At 39.6% G+C, this 17,734-nt stretch overlaps 1 protein-coding gene across 1 annotated transcript in view; it reads right to left on the bottom strand.

Moving 5' to 3' along the window:
* Nucleotides 1–871: 871 nt before the first annotated feature.
* HSD17B4 (hydroxysteroid 17-beta dehydrogenase 4) overlaps nt 872–17,734 on the bottom strand; it is a 114,681-nt gene continuing 97,818 nt past the window's right edge. Inside the window, exons 22-24 of the mRNA XM_024194445.2 lie at nt 15,333–15,471; nt 3,541–3,668; nt 872–1,288 (exon numbers count right to left, since the gene is read on the bottom strand). Coding sequence (XP_024050213.1) covers nt 1,199–1,288; nt 3,541–3,668; nt 15,333–15,471 — 357 coding nt within the window. The 3' untranslated portion in view covers nt 872–1,198. The remainder of the gene's footprint in view (nt 1,289–3,540; nt 3,669–15,332; nt 15,472–17,734) is intronic.

Raw genomic sequence — 17,734 nt, 5'->3', positions numbered from 1 at the left:
TCAGAGAGCAAAAGTGCAAAAGACTGAACATTTAACTTTGGTTTGTAAAGTGACTCAAAGCAAATGGCATATAAAGAAATTCCAAATCAATGTGAAATACAGAGTTCTCATTTCCTCCACCTAATGGCAAGCTCTTGTAGCAGCAGGTGTTAGTGGTATTGACAACAGTACAGAAGCATGTCTACATACTATTTAAATATGAGACATACGTCCCTGTGGTACAAAGTAACTCACTTAACCCCTTGGTTTCTACCTCTTATTGTAAGAGCAGTTGCTGAGAGGAAGGCATTATCCTCCTTATGTGTTATGATTACTATACGGTTGCAAGTCTTGACTTAACTTCCTTTGCAAGTAAATAAAAGTAACAATCTTTCAAGAACACAAAGGAAATTATTAAACAGTAGATCAACTTTCTTTCTTGCAATGCTCCTCTTGGTTCAGGACCTGAACCAGGTCTTTTTCCAACACTGCATATTTAAACATTCTATTATCTTTAACACAGCTATAAACCTTTCCAACCTGCAGCATGAACAACACCTAATTAGTATAATAAATGGCCTGTACTGAAAGACACTGAGAATTTGCATTTAATTGGCACAATGGTAATTAATAGTAAATTTCTCTAAATGGCAGACAACCTGAATGTGGTGATGTGCTGCAAAGTTCGAAGAGCTTTCTTGTCTACAAAAGATAGCAGACTATATGTAATAAATGAAACTGACTTCAGGTTAACTGCTTCTTTAAGACGTTTACAGGAGGCCATAATAAACCACCAAATACACCAATTGCAAAAACAAAACCTTCAGATTCTTCGGCATTTTAAACATCAGACTAAAGCAGTATGAAAGGATTAAAGACAATGATGCAGGAAGGAGGTATCAAAGCATTTTAATGATTAAATTTTATTTATAATTGATATAGAAATATGTATTTTGTAAGAACTACGCAAGTTTTATTTAAATGAAGTTACAATATGAGAAAATTATGATTCAAACTTTTACTGAGGAACAGAGAAAAAGAGTGTTAAACAGATTTATATCAGGTTTTTGTAGCTGCAACAATCAAGGAAACATATTAGCAATAAAGTGAATCAGAACATAGACCATAAGAAATGTGCATAAAGATTCAAGCTCTGTTTCTGAAATGACAGCCATTCCTGATCTTCTTAAGGGAACATTGAAGTAGGCCATCTAGCAGTTCAGAGTTTGGCATAGTCTTTAAGAATCATCTCCAGCTTCTGGCTCAGCATGATGTTACCTTTCACTTTTAGTTTACCAGAAAAAAATGCCTATAGGAAGCAGAGGGGGAAAAAAATAATTTTCTTCAATTGTTTGCCTACTTCTCAAAGGTCTATTTAAAAAAAAAAAAAAAGAACTACAGTAGTAAAGTGAGGTTTACTTTAGACAAGTCCTACAGGACAAACCTCACCAGGAAATGTCCATTAGCTATGAACAGAAGACATTTTAAGCCTCATTGTATATAACACCAAGAATCACAAACACCAAGCTTCTTGAGAAGTACAGGGATGCAGAAGGGTAGTGGTAAATGGAGAAGTGGCGGTAGTTGAGCCATTTCCGAGGGCTCAGCAACGTGGGGAGCGTGCTGGTAAAAGCTGAGCTTCTCCAGTCTCCAATGTCAGAAGTTAACAACTACACAGAGACCCCAATCCCATCTTACCAGACCCTCTTGAGTTCAGTGAGTGCTAACATCACCCCACAGCTGCAGGTGAGGAGGACAGAAAAAGGATGACTGAACCCTACTCAAATTCACACACAGCCAGCCAGGGTCTCCATTTTTAAATGGGTAAAAAAATCCGTCAGTTGACTTTTTTCTTAACACATTTACAATATGCAGTATGCAGGGGAACACTCACTCGTGCAACCAGATTAATCAGTCTTTGAGCGTTTTCACTGAAATTCCAATATTGCATATTTTTAGTTCTGCTCCTGATTTGAGACTCTTCATAGCCAGTTTAAATGTGGTTCATAATTTTTATGACATTTTAAAACGTGTTTATTTAATCAATATTGCTGTACTTTTGTTTTGCAATTTGAAGGTTATATGAAAGCAAACAAAATTCTGGAATAGCACACTTTTCCATATTCCCATTAACGCAAAGATAAATTCAAATAAGAAATTGATGGAGCCAGTAGTCCAAAATATAAATTGCTATTGTGGACGTCTTCAGGTGGAAAGCCCCTCCTCTCCACAGAAACTCACAGGTGATACTGATGTCTAACAGCAAATATTGTGCATGAAATGCAATCACTTTAATCCTTAGAATACAGAAATGCACAGATTGTCATAAACTTGTTTGTTTAGACCTTGTGCCTGCTATATATAAAGGTCACAAAATATTTGTACTGTATATTCCTACTGCTCATGCAGTATATAGGAATTATATACTAGTCAACATTGTTAGCTCCAAATTTTTAATTCAAAGTCGTTGTTAATTTCAGTCCTGTTGACTGGGATCAAAGAAGAGCTCTCAATATATTATGATGAGCTAATTAAGAATATCCATTTATCTAGGCTATAAACTGAATTATGTTAAATTTGAGACACTTAACTTGTATAACATGCGTTTTTAATTACAAATGAGTAGTTTTAAGCACTTAAGGAGGAACATTTGCAGATGCTCAAATGCAGACTCCTTATTATGTCCCTTTTTTAATCTCCTCCCCTAAGTGATTTGCCTTATTTAGGAGGATTTATGCCTAATTTTAATAGATTTGTGTCTCAGTATAATGCAACAGAAATCCACAGGCCCATGACAACAGTAATGGGCCTTTCTTCTTTATTACATTCTTAATGCACAAAATGTGGGTATTAATCTTGCAAGTCAGAATATTATTACATGTACAAGGTTGATATGAGTTGCTCAGCTAAGATTTCACCAGTGGTATGTGAAATCTCTCTCTTCACTTACAATAGGAAAGTGTAGTATCTCATACACCAGTGTGTGCCATTTTAGGAGTGAGCACCGTACTCTACAGCAGCACTTTTCACAGAGACTCAATATTTCAGTCAGATTACTGGCCTACAAGACAGTCTTTTCTTCTAAGGCCTGGTCTACACTACGACTTTAATTCGGATTTAGCTGCGTTAATCCGAATTAACCCTTCACCCGTCCACACTACAGAGCCAGTTAATTCGAATTAAAGGGCACTTAAAATCGATTTCTGTACTCCACCTCGACGAGCGGAGTAGCGCCTAAATCGATTTTGTTAATTCGAATTAGGGTTAGTGTGGCCGCACACCACCGAATTACTGTGTTTAAATTAATGGGGTAGTGTGGCCGCACACCACCGAATTAATGTGGTTAAAAACCGAATTAATGTGCTTAGTGTGGCCGCGCACAATCGAATTTATACAACCTGTTTCCCAAATTCGAATTATCTAAATTCGGATTAATCCCGTAGTGTAGACATACCCTAAATAAGCTGCATGCTAGAAATTGTGCTACTTCAAGAATGTCTCCGAGTAAACGAGTAATATTTCACAATGCGACTGAACATCTCTACTTCACAATGCCTTTACCTTTTGTGGATTAATCTTGCCTAGGACCACCTCCATGAAGTCTTGATCCGAAAGGGTGAAAGTGGTGTCAGCAGAACCCTGTGCTGGCCCTTGATACACCTCACCAGAACCATTCTTTAAGTCAATAGCTGAGGAAAGGAAGTAAAGTTAGTTTAGTTTTTAAAAGAAGACAATAGAAAGAGCCATGTACTGTAATTGATTCAGATTCCAAGACCAAAAGAAACCACTGTAATCATCTAGTCTGACCTCCTTTCGAACACAGGCCATAGAACTTCCCCCAAATGAACTAGAGTATACATTTTCAGAAAAAAAAAAAATCCAATCTTGATTTAAATAGAGCTACCTTATTTCCAATTTGTCTAGCTTCATCTTCCAGCCATTGGATCATGTTATACCTTTCTCTGCTAGATTGACAAGCCCATTTTCAAATATTAGTTCCCCATCTATGTACATTTAGACTGATCAAGTTATCCCTTGATGTTCTCTTTGTTAAGCTAAATCAGGGGTCGGCAATGTTCGGCATGCGGCTCGCCAGGGTAAGCACCCTGGCGGGCCGGGCCAGTTTTATTTACCTGCTGACGCGGCAGGTTCGGCCGATCGCGGCCCCCACTGGCCGCGGTTCGCCGTCCCGGGCCAATGGGGGCGGCGAGAAGCGGCGCGGGCAAGCGATGTGTTGGCCGCGGCTTCTCGCCGCCCCCATTGGCCCGGGACGGCGAACCACGGCCAGTGGGGGCCGCGATCGGCCGAACCTGCCACGTCAGCAGGTAAATAAAACTGGCCAGGCCCGCCAGGGTGCTTACCCTGGCGAGCCGCGTGCCGAACGTTGCCGACCCCTGAGCTAAATAGATTGAGCAATTTGAGTCTATCATTATAAGGCATGTTTTCTAATTCTTTAAGCATTCTCCTAGCTCTTCTCTGAACCCTCTCCAGTTTATCAATATCCTTCTTGAACTGTGGGCACCAGAACTGGATACAGTATTCCAGGTTACACTCAGCTTACCAGGTGATCCAGATTGCTCTGAATCAGTGACCCGTTCTATTGTTTACCAATCCTTTAATTTTTTTGTCATCTGCAAACTTTATCAGTGATTATTTTATGTTTACTTGCAGGTGATTGACAAAAATGTTAAATAGCGTAGGGCCAAGAACCAACCCCTGAGAGACCTCAGTGGAAACACACACACACACACACACACACACACACACACACACACAGAACGATGATTTCCTGTTTCCATTTTGAGACATATCAGTTAGCCAGGTTTTAATCCATTTAATTTTTAATAAAAATGATTAATTACTATTACACGCCTATGTCTGTGTCTAACTTTGGTGTTACCAGCCTTTTGGGAAATCTGTTTTTTAAAACCAAACAGAATATAAAGGAAACTCAAATGACATGCCCTTCCGGTAAAAATATCTTACAATGAAAAATTGTGTTAGATGTGTGCTAAACTCGGTATTATAAACACTCAGGAGTAAGATTGTAGCAATGAAATGATGATGGGTTTTAATTTCAAATTGCACTTCGTTAAATTATTATTAGGAAAGGATGAAAGGGGGACTTGAAAGATACATTTCCTGATAAATACATACCTAGATTACCAGCTACAAAGTGGAGTCATTTTATTTTGATGAATTAATACAAAGCTAATCATAAAAGCTCCATAATTATGCTATTCTTCTCTAATCACTACTGTTGCCTGCCATGATAAACAAAGATCTACCAAGCATGAGTTGATAGGTTTGAGGCAAATAAATTATTCTGCCTGATTAATCAGTGTTTTCCTACCTCAGGCACTGAGATCTTTTGATCTTTAGGTAACAGTCAAATTTCATAGTTTGACAAAGCTTTTCAGATTTCTGCAGAATTCTGTGATCTTCACTTGGTTAAATGTCTGAGCTAGCAGATTGTATGTTTAATATTCAGACAGCAAATGACATACAGCTGTTCTCATAAAAACCTACAGTTTAGATGAGTTTAGCAGGGCAAAAATGGGCAACTGTGGTCCAGAAAGATTAAACGTGATGTACATGTACAATACAATAAATCTTATTACTGATTAGCCACTACTCTTTTCTAGAACTTTTTGTTGTGGCCAGCCCCACCGACCAAAAGATGTGTGTGATCATGATCTCACTGTCAAGTACACTTACAGTATAGTTAGTACTGGAAATCCCTAGTACAATTTTGAAAGGGAAATAAACTTTAGCAAGGGAAGAGACTAAACTGCTCCATGCCAAGAAAGCAAAACACATCTGTTTAAGGAGGAGCAGGTGGGCAGACTTTGCTCACCACTGAGCTATCTCATGTTGGAAAAACAAAACCACATCTTTCAGAAAGTTTCCAATTCAAGTCTCAAGTTTCTGTTCAAAGTGCTTCAAAAAAAGTCTAGATTCAATTTTTTTAATACCTGGTTTTTAAGAGTCGCCTATAGGAAAAGGAATCGCCGATAGTTTAAAAAAGCTTCATATTTTCTTACACAACAATTGCAAAAAATAAATATAAACAATAACAAAGGCAATATCCACAACTTTTTTTAAGGTTTTGCAAGGTACTGTATATTACAACTGCAGCAAGATCTTATTTTTGTAATAAAGTTCTACATATTTTTAGCATGTAGGCTTGTGCCCTTTTCATTAAAGACAGCATTATTAAAATCTGTGTTTGCAAATTTTGACCACTTTATAGAGTGTTTTCCTTGATTTAAAGAGTATCTTAAACTTTGCAAATTCTCTCTCCTTCTGTTAAAGAAAGCCGAAAATTCCTCAAAGTGTCTGTAGCTTGAGAGGCCTACTTCCCCAAACAAAATGCCCTGCCAAAATAATCTACTAGAAGACACAAAGAGCAGGTACTATGTTGCTTGGTTAGAAAAATATTATGACGACAGGATGCACTTTGCCAATTCATTTTCACAGTTTGCAAATTCCCAGCCATTCCCCTTGCACCCCCAGCAGTGTAAAAATAAAATAATTGTCAAGTTGATGTTTCTGACATTTTTAATTACAGAGTCCCAGCAGTTTCACTCTCGCGGCGACTTCAACAGTTTTCATTATTGACCTGATGTTAACCCCCTACTAAGTTTTTGGAAACTGCTCTTTGAATAAACTGTATCATGTGTAGCCTCCCCCCAAAGGAGAGCTGCTTTAAAAGTTTGAGGTAAATCCAACAGACTGTGTTTGAGGAATGGTAATATTTTTAGAAAGTGATGATTTTTTCATTTTTTTTTAAACTGTTCTAACATCTGCATTTCCACTCATAACTACAAGCAAATTAAAAATGTTAAGTTTGTCATTTACATTAATGCTGAGTGACAAATGGCACATGGGACAATTACTACCTACTTGGAACATACAATTTAGTTATCCATGCATGTTACAACTTAAGAAACAGATCTGGTGACTATCACCAATTCTGCAGGGTAAAAAAAAAAAAAAAAAAAAAGCAAGGGGGAATAGGGAGAAGGCTCATGCATCACAAATGAAAAAAACCAGAGACTCCTTGATTAAGCATCAAGATAAACTTATTTCCTTGTATATCTCCAAACACTAGGTACAAAACTAAAAAGAGGAGTAGTATCCGCAGTAGATCTTAGGCAGCTGGGTGCCAATTCGCTTCAAATTAGATGAGCAGAGTGGTCAGATTTTGTTGCCTTGGGTCAACCCTTCCCAATCGTTTGTAGACCTGCAGACAGAGGTCAGATACACTTAGATCTAATATGAACATAATATGCCAGATTAAAACCAAGTTTCATCACCATGTTACAAATATATCTGATTAACAAAAAGATTTTTTCATTTTCATTATTTGTACTATTTGTTTGTTTTTTGCATTTAACTCAGTTTGGATAACAAAACTAGATGGGAAACTAAGCTAGACTAGCTTCACTTTTTCTTTGTCTATGTCAATTTTACCTTTGGGTTTTTCATGAACTAGCAAAAATGCTGCAATGTTTTGGTTGCAAATGCAGCAAGGGAATGTTTCTTAAAATACTATTGCCATTAGAATACAAGTGTAAGAAACATTAACATTTGTTTTGTGGGGCTGTAGAAGCTTCCCTCACATCTCTTTGGATCTTGGCTACAAACAGTGCAAAGTCCTTTTTGATCCACAACCTCTGCTGAAAAATTATAAGCACCATAAGTAAGCCAACTACTGACCGCATAGGCTGTGTAGGTGGAACATACAAAATTCCAGTGAATCAGGAAATGTGGATTTCACAGGTGTTACAAACTCCTCGGGTTATGCTGACAAAGCTTAACTTTCATGCATTCTTGAATATGGTTCTGCTCATGCCCCTGAGAAGTTAAGGAAATTATGAACGCAACCAAAATAGCAAAACTAATGGAGTTTGTAAGACATAGGGCTTTTTTCTCTTAAGTCTAAAACTTGGGAAAATTAAACAGATAAAAAAAATATGACAACTAAAAATTCTTAACTTTCTAACGTTTTTCTTTACCTTCTCAATTAATTATGAAGGGTCAGTTTATTTGTCCATAGATTTCTTCTGAACAGATCTAATGTCTTCTGCTGAGACTGGAAGTTACTTAACTGATTAGGTACATCAACTTCTCTCTTTTTTGTCAATTCTATGTTGAATAACCCATGTTTGTGTGTGTGTTTTAGTGTGATCTTATTTTTAAAGGAAAAAAATAAACTGAACTTCGATGGCCTGAATTTAAGACCATCTATTCCACACAGCTTTGGAATTTATAGTCTACAAGCTGAATTAAAATGAATGATGTTGTAAAGGTTATTGCTAGTTAAATAGACTGGTGCTACTAACATTGGAGTTGCCATTGAGAATTCTTGCTGCAATGAGCAATACTTGAGTCCGCATGCCCCATCCACTTAACGAGAGATGCCCAAACAGAAACCTTGCCCTGCTGTGTAGTGATAAAATGCACAAGTCATTTAAATACAGAAATACAAAAAAAAAAATTGGTGCTTGTAAATTTAAGGAAGAATAAAATTATTGGCTGTCAGAACAGAATTTCAGATGACTCCTCCCAAAGCCACTTATTGCTGTCTTGGTTTCTTTCATTTCCCCCCTGACACTAGACTCAAGGACATTAGCTGGAGATGCTGGAGCCATAGTATCACCCAAGACAGCAATAAGCTGCAGGGCCCAGATGGTTTCTTGAGCTGTCAACTGCTGCAGATTGCACAACAGCACAAAGCAATGCAAAAGTGACAAGTCAAAAGATTAGAAGATAAGGCAGCACAGCTGAGTAACAAATTTAATAATGGAAGGAAGCCCAGCAGGTAGGCCAGGAGAACAGTAAACACTGTGAGTAAAGGCCCGGGAGACTTAATCTTTGGCAACAGAAGCCTGAAGAAAAGCTAATGAAACAATCGAGACCCCAACATCATCGGTGTAAACTAAAGGCTTGTGACAAAGAGGAGAATATTTCTGTTGTCTCAGTGAAAATATGTCAACAATTTTAAATGTAATTGAGACAAAAAGTATGCAATATTAATTCATAAGAACCAACTTCTAAATCAAGTTATTTCTCTGACAATTTCCTATCTCCTCATTTCATAGCCCAGTTACTGTAGCCACCTTTTTAAAAGGCAATTTTAGGATGATGCTAAAGGGGAGGCAAGGGGAATTCTTACCAAGTTATATTAAATTAGCACATTATAATTGCAAAAGCTTAACATTACTTAAATGCAGCAGATCATCATTAAATATTTATTGTGAAAAATACTGGGCCAAATTCAGACCTAAGGTTGTGTGTAAATGCACTGACTTCAATGGTCTTGTGCACTTTTACAGGAGATCTGAATTTGGTCAACAGTATTGAGACACAACAATTAAATCAAGTTACGCCAAGGGCATTGGGATAGAAGTTGAACATTAGGCTCTTTATTACATATAAAAAACCTGTTACACGAACATTAGGTTGCAGGAAATGCCAGAATTAACATTACCTATGCAACTATACTTTGGCATCTTTGTTCATATGTATTATAACAGTCTTGCCTGTCATCACATAAGGAATGCCACAAACAGGAATAGAACCAAGCTTTCCTGGCTCCCAGTACAGTTCTTAATCATGAGAACATTCTCTCTCTCTTTTAAAAAAAAGGAAAGAAAACAACAAACTAACTGCCTGCTTCACTTTCACTTTGTGAAATGAATTAGGCAAGGATCCAGTAGAACAACTGGCATATGATGATGTATTTGCAGACTATATCATAATGAATATGAACAAACAGGCAGAAGGTGGCATGGGCTATGTAACTTTTGAGTGCTTGACTTTGCTACCTTGAGCCTCTTAATTTTTAAGAAATGTAATATACCATAAAAAAAAAAAAACCTCTACAAAGAAACCACATCATGCATACCCATACTGCCTGGGTCATCAATTTTAAATATTATATTATGAACAAAAAGGATGACCTTCTGAGGTCCCTTTCAACCCTGATATTCTATGATTCTATGATCCTGACAATGGTATTGATCCATTACTAAATGGAAATGGTAAAATAATCAAGAATAATGCAGAAAAGGCAGCAGCATTCGATAAATATTTCTGCTCTGTATTTTGGGGGGAAACAGATGATGTAGTCTCATCATATGGTGACAACACATTTTCCATTCCACTAGTATCTCTGAAGGGTGTTAAACAGACGCTACTAAAACTAGACATTTTTAAGTCAGCAGGATGTATGCAAGAGTTTTAAAAGAGCTGGGTGAGGAGTTTGCTAGACCATTCATGTTGATTATCGATAACTCTTGGAACACTGGGGAAGTTCCAGACGACTGGAAGAAAGCTAACTTTATGCCAATTTCTAAAAAGGGTAAACAGGATGACCCGGGTAATTATATGTCTATCAGCCTGACATTAATCCCGGGCAACATAATGCACTAGCTGATAAGGGACTCAATTAATGAAGAATTAAAGGAGGTTAATGTAATTAATGCAAATCAGCATGGGTTTATGGAAAATAGATCCTGTCAAAGTCACTTGATATCTTATTTTATTCAGATTATAAATTTGGCCAATAAAGGTTTTAGTGTTGATGTAATATATTTAGACTTCTGTAAGGCATTTGACTTGGTGCCACACAACATTTTGGTTAAACTAGAACAATATAAAATTAACATGGCACACATTAAATGGATTAAAAACTGCCTAGCTGATAGATCTTGTTCAGCCCTCTCAGTTACTCCCTTTTGGGGAATGGTACTTCTCATCCTCCAAAAAATAGGGGTAAAATAAAATCTGTGAAGTACACAGAATTATTAATACCAGTAATGGAGGAAGTAGGATTAGAATTAATGCTCTCCTGGTTCCCATGTCAACATTCCTTTTCCTAGCCCAAAAGGATAGTAGTGGCTACTGCTCCTGCAGTGCCTGTTGCTCTCTGGAGTTCACAACCTGTGGATCTTGGAAGCATGTTCAGCACAGATTAAAATTTCATAGATTTTAGCAACAAACCCCTAACAAGCTCTACTAAGAATGTGTAAATAGCAATTTTTAGAGACGTACTACTCAGTCAAAATTGAATGGATTTTCATGGGGATAGCAAAAGGCACATCTTGAAACTGCAGAATTATTTCCTTGCCAAATTTAAGTTCCTGTTGCAACTCATGGAAGCACTAGTGCTCTTCAAAGAAGTGGTTAGAAAATGTTAACATTAGCAAAATGACTGATTTTCTTTATCCTTCTCAGAAACAGCTGAACTGTTTGCATTGAAACTATTACAAAATAAAAATCAATGTGAGGCACAGACCATGCATGGAAAGTTTCAGCTCAAATGGTTGAGGGGGTTTATAATGGAAAATTGTCAGCAAACTTTATTTTATGCGTATACCCCAGTTCTGCCTACAATGAGTCCTGGTATTTGTGGGGTAACAAATATTGAAAAAAACAGAGTTCCTCACACAGAGTCCAGGGTGTTTTGATATCACTGCTTCTAGGGCCTGATCCAAACCCCACTGAAGTTAGAGACAGTTTTTCCATTGACTTCGGTGGGCTCTGAATCAAGCCCCTAGTCCAGGAAGTAAGTGAAAATTAAAAACAGCAGCAAAACCTGCTAAAACATTTTCAAACCTTAAAGAAATGGCCAGATTCTCTCTGGTGGCTGGAATCACCTGGTGCAGAAGAGGTGGAGGTGATAGTTAAAGCCCAGTTATGTTCCCTTGTTAGTAAGGGGTATCTCCAACAGAGGATACAAGAACAAATTACATCCTCTTCCCACTGGCCAGGGATGGAGCAGAGAGAACATGGCCAGACCAAAGTTCTTCTTGAAATGAGGGAAAAGGTTCAGATTGGTTCTTAATTTATACAAAGCAGTGCCCCTCTTTCTGGATAGCCTATTCATGATATCGTACATTGGCATTTCACACACATCAATCAGGGTGAGTTCCTCCAACACAACAGGCTGGTATGGGAGGTAAAGCCCTTGGGTAAAAAGAGGTCTTCAGCTGTTTCTAGTCCTATTACTGCCGCCTTCAATGTATGTTTGTGAGAGAGCAGGGTTGGAAAGGCCACTCGCCACAAAAACACAAAGCATGGTGGTTCAGAAATTAAAAAGGGATTATAATAAATTGGTGACTTTGAATAAATTTTTAAATCATCTTCTGTCTGAGTAAGAGAGCAAAGGGCACTTAATTTTTCAGATAGGGTAATAAGAGTGAAGAATCACCCTAACTGTGATGGTTAACATTCTATCATTCAGCTGTACTAATTTAGCCTCAGTTTCTTATGCTCCTAATGTCCTCTGTAGTAAGACCATACATTATGGATGCCACATACTCAATGCAGCCAAGACCCTTATACTACTTAGCACATGCACGATGTGCCTCAGGTGGCATGTGACGAGGATTCATCACTGAAGGGGTTAGCTTCCCCAACCCAGGCCGGGTACTGACAGGGAGTGTGAGGTGAATGCTGCCCAAGATCCCTAACACACAGCATGATACAGAGGCTTCCACGTGAAGTGATTTGCTGTTTGACACTGGCATTTTTAATAGGTATCCTTAAAGTATATGAGCATCAATACAGAAAAGCAGTGCTTTTAAATCTTAGGTTGCTATTCTGATTAACTTGAATTAATATAAGAGTGCAAAAATAAGAAATTGTTGGAGATTGGAGGAGTGATCAAGAGTGACAAATACAGAATCATTAAAAGGTAGCACTGGAAGGGACCTCAATAGGTCATCTAGTCAGGTCCCCTGCAATGAGGCAGAACTAAGTATTATCTAGACAATCCCTGACAGGTGTTTGTCTAACCTGTTCTTAAAAACCTCCAGTGACGGAGATTCTACATCCTCCCTAGGCAATTTGTTCCAGTGCTTAACTACCCTTACAGTTAAGACATTTTTCCTAATGTCTAACCTAAATCTCCCTCGCTGAATTTAAGCCCACTAATTCTTGTCCTGTCCTCAGTGGATAAGGAGAACAATTTATCACCTTCCTTTTTAATAGGAACCTTTTACATACTTGAAGACTTATTTCCCCATCAGTCTTCTCTTCTCCAGTCTAAACATACACAGTTTTTCCAATCTTTCCTCATAGGTCATTTAATCATTTTTTTTGCTCTCCTCTGGACTTTCTCCAAATTTGTCCATGTCTTCCCTGAAGTGTGGTGCCCAGCACTTTTACCTGAGGCCTTATCACTGCTGAGTAGGTTGATTCATATTTAGTTTGTGATCCACTATAATCCCAAGATCCTTTTCTGAAATTCTCCTTCCTAGGCGGTCACTTCCTATTTTGTATTTGTGCATTTGATTATTCCTTTCTAAGTGTAGTACTTGGCATTTGTCCTTATTGAATTGCATCCTATTTATTTCAGATCATTTCTCCAATTTGATTGTTTGTAGGCAGGAGGTCCTCAAGATTGAATCTTGTAAAATCTGCCTTCCTCCTATTTTGATTTAAAGAAAGATTTTTGGCTTTTTGGATAACTTAATCTCATAGACTCATAGACTTTAAGGTCAGAAGGGACCAATATGGTCATCTAGTCTGACCCCCCACATGATGCAGGCCACAAAAGCTGACCCCCCCCACTTTCCCTTAACTCTGCTGTTGAAGTCTCCAGATCGTGATCTAAAGACTTCAAGTCGCAGAGAATCTTCCAGCTTGCGACCCCTGCCCTATGCTGCGGAGGAAGGCGAAAAACCTCCAGGGCCACTGCCAATCTACCCTGGAGGAAAATTCCTTCCCGACCCCAAATATGGCGATCAGCAGAACCCCGAGCATACAGGCAAGATTCTCTAGCCAGACCCTCATTTTACCAGCGATGATAAATTACCTAATCTATTTAGGTACAGTAGAACCCCATTTATCTGGCTCTCCGTATTAACTGAATCAAGGCTGACAGCCTGAGCCCCACTGACAGGGGCTGAAGCTCTTTGTCCATTCTCTGGATTATCTGAATTTTTGATTATCTGATCTTGGCTTGGTCCCAATTAGATTGGATAAATGGTGTTCCACTGTATTTTTAATGCATTTATCACCATTGTTATCTCAGTGCAGCTTATTCATCTTCTCCAAGGACAGCTTGCTATGCCAGAAAGGTAAAATACAGCTGTCAAGCCACCCTGGTTCAATATTCAACATGATGTCCTGCCCATTAGCAGCAGCCTTGTTAGTCAGAATCTCAATTGTGAAGAACTGGGAAGAGGGGAAGGGAAATTACAAAAGTGACTACACCTTTCTCCCTGTAAATCAGAGAGAAGGAACAGTTTCTTAAATAATTTAGAGAAAGAGCGGATTTATGGAGGGCTCTTAAAGCCTTCCAGAATTACTTTTGGATAAAAATGGTGATATGTGATAAAAAATACAGCCCAATGACATAACCCATAAAACTCCATCAGCCTCCCTCAACTTGAGGAGGTATAGCACACAGACACTACAGTTCCCACTGTGCAAGCTTTCATCTTGCTCCAAGTGCCAAGGCCAATTAAGATGAAGCATTACAAGCTGAGGATTGTAAACTCAGAGTTGCACATCCACATAAAAAAGTGAGGGAGATTACAATCTACTTAATTTTATGCAAATTATGTGTGACTGTGAGGCTTCTGGTAAACTGCCAGTGTGGCCTTGGGACAAAATTTTGTATCCCTCTAACAGACCATTTTAGATAAGGAGGCAAAATAAACAGTAATTCAACAGATTCCTGACATTCATTCATCTGAGTAAGAAAAAGATTTTATGTTTTACAGAAATATGTATCCTTGAAAACAACATCAGAGAGAGAGAGAGAGAGAGAGAGACCTGAAAACAAAATTAAAAAAAAAAAAGGGAGAAATTTATTTAAAAACCCTGTAGACACATAGATTTTCCTTATCTAACTACCCAAATTAAAGATCTCCAGGCACAAAGTTGTTGCAATTAAATGCTTTGGCTTCCATACAATCTAGACCTTTTCTTGAGAAGAGGTAATAATGCGTAAGACTTTAGCAAACTTTGATCCGACAGATTCTGAATAGGAAAGACTTGGTTAAAGCAGTACATTGTTCCAAAGAAAATACATGAGTGGAAACATCTTAAGAACAAATTTTTAGAGGACAACTTGTCTGTGCGTACACCCAAATAGGCAAGGTATATAAGTTTTTAGAAAGGTTAACAACTACTATTATGGAACATTATCCCACCCATTTGCAAAAACTGTCACTTGTGCAATACACATTCAAATTTTCAAGCCCTAATGAGCTCTCCCATCTATTACTTCTGCTTACCTTTAAAATAGCAGGTCTTAATTGGCAGGAGTATAACTCACCTCACTTCATTAAAAAAATGCATCAGGGCATTATATAAACAAGCCTATGACTTACTCCACTGTGCTGCTGTGTCTCCATCTTTAGTGATGTCCCACTGGAATATGGCATTTACTTTCTTTACCAGCTGATTTCCAACCTCTTTGATGCGGCGACCAATTTCTTCAAACACAAGGTTACTCTGCAGCCCTGAAGCCTATAAAATAAAGTACATACAATTTTAAATGGAAAGCTACATTAAAAGGTAATAAAAGTATAACTATTGTTCAAACACAGCATCCAGAGGAATCTATTCTGCAAAGTGATTAAAATACAGTAACTCCTCACTTAATGGCCTCCCGGTTAACGTCATTTTGCTATTACGTCGCTGACCTATTAGAGAACATACTCCTTTAAAGTCCTGCAATGTTCCCTTATAACTAGAGCCCTGCGCAGACACACAAATGTGTATCTGCATCCCATGTGCTACCCGCAAAAATTATCTGCAGATATCCACGGATTTGCAGGGCTCTAAACTGGGGGCCGGGCTGAGGCTCTGAAGCACCCCCCCGCCCCGCTGGAGCCCGGCCGGGGAGAGCCCCGTGGGCAGTCGCGGATCCTCCACCTGCCCTCGGCCAGGCGGGGAGCCTGCGGGGCGGGGACACAGCCGGGGGCTGCTTTCAGCCACCACCACCCCAGGCACCGCAGGCAAGTGGAGGGTCCGCTGCAGCCCCACGGCTCCCCAGCTGGGCTCCATGCTGGCCTGGCCAAGGGGATGGGAGAGACCTGTGGAGCTGCCCAGAGGTTGCTTGGGCCCCACGCCCAGGGCAGGTGGAGGGTCCGCCACAGCTTCCCACAGCTGCCCACTCAGCTCTTACCATGGCCGGGCTGCGGCTCCAAACTGCCCACCTCCCCGGCCAGAGCCAGATTGGGGACAGCCGCGTTAGCAGCTTTGGGGACAGCCGCGGCCGACCCTCCACCTGCCCTGGGCAGGGGGCGCGAGCAGCTCCTGTCCCTGCCCCCCCGCCCAAGGCAGGTGGAGAGACCCAGGCTCCCCGCAGCTGCCAGCGCTGCTCTCCCAGACCCAGCTCCGGTCGGGGGGAAGGGGGAGGGGGGGGCTCAGAGCTGCAGCTTGGCCACAATAAGAGCCAGGCAGGCAGCTGTGGGGAGCCACGGCAGACCCTCCACCTGCCCTGGGCGTGGGGCCCAAGCAGTCCCCTGCTCAGTGTCCCTGCCCCCCTGGCCGCCCGCTGCAGTTCCTCACAGCTGCCCACACAACTCTTACCGTCAGAGCCCTGCGTGGATACAGAATCCGTATCTGCATCCGCGCTGCTATCCACAGAAATGGTCCATGAATATTCGCGGATATAAAGCAGATACCCGCAGATTAATTTATAACCTTGTTTGGCACAGGAGCTTGCCTGCACCCCAGCTGGAATGTCGGGCAGGTGGAGCAGGGCAAGTCCCCACGCCCCGACCCCGCTCCCCAGCATGAGCCAGGGCGGAACAGGGCAAGCCCCCACGTCTCCACCTTGCTCCCCGGATGGAATGCACAGTGGGCGGAGCGGGGCAAGCCCCGTGTCCTGACCCCGCTATGCCCCTGCCTCAACCAAGCTTCACAATCATAACTGGTGAATAAATTGTTTAAAATTATTTAAAACTTTTACTGTATATGTATATAATGTCTTGTCTGGTGAAAAAAATTTCCCTGGAACCTAACCCCCCTAATTTACATTAATTCTTATGGGGAAATTGGATTTGCTTAACACCATTTTGCTTAAAGTTGCATTTTTCAAGAACATAACTAGGACGTTAAGTGAGGAGTTACTGTATAATAGGAATGTCTCCCTCCACACACAATAATCACATCCAGCATGTCTACATTAGACAGTAAATTCTACCTGGAAAAAAAAAAATTGTGGAATCGTTCCTGAGAACCATTTCACAAGTTACCTTTATAGTTCTTGTGATTTATCTTTGTAATTTAAATAATCCTGAAGGGAACGCATATCTTAAAGCCTTATAAATTATCTTTTAATTTATCTGAAGTGTAATCATGGCTTCCGCCCCACAAGGCATTGTATACACTAGTTATAGAATAAGGCATCATCTAAAAAATGGGTTGCCTTTATTTTCAACATATTAACTTTCAAAAAATAGATTGATTTATAAGGTTTCAGTGTATTCATTTTGCCTTGGACAGTCAAAGATATGGCATATACAGAGTGTTTTTGGTGTCACACTGTTTGACTAATGGTAAATTTAAGCTATTATGTAACTAAACTTAAATATTTACATTTTGCATCCAGTTAGTCTTTTGTAAGCCTTTGATGCTTTTTAAAAGATAAATGGTTTAATGGATAAATTTTTACATTTTAGGAAGCTGCTCCAATATTAACATTTTTATGTACTACACTTCATCCTACAGTCCAGTTACACTGGTCTACAATTTTTGAGAAGTCGTCTGCTTCAGAGATAAA

This window comes from Terrapene carolina, unplaced genomic scaffold (genome assembly GCF_002925995.2).
Source record: "Terrapene carolina triunguis isolate 2854851 unplaced genomic scaffold, T_m_triunguis-2.0 Scaffold69, whole genome shotgun sequence".
Lineage (NCBI taxonomy): Eukaryota > Metazoa > Chordata > Testudines > Emydidae > Terrapene > Terrapene triunguis.
The sequence above is the reverse complement of the archived record's forward strand: the minus strand, read 5'-3'. Positions and strand labels throughout refer to the sequence as shown.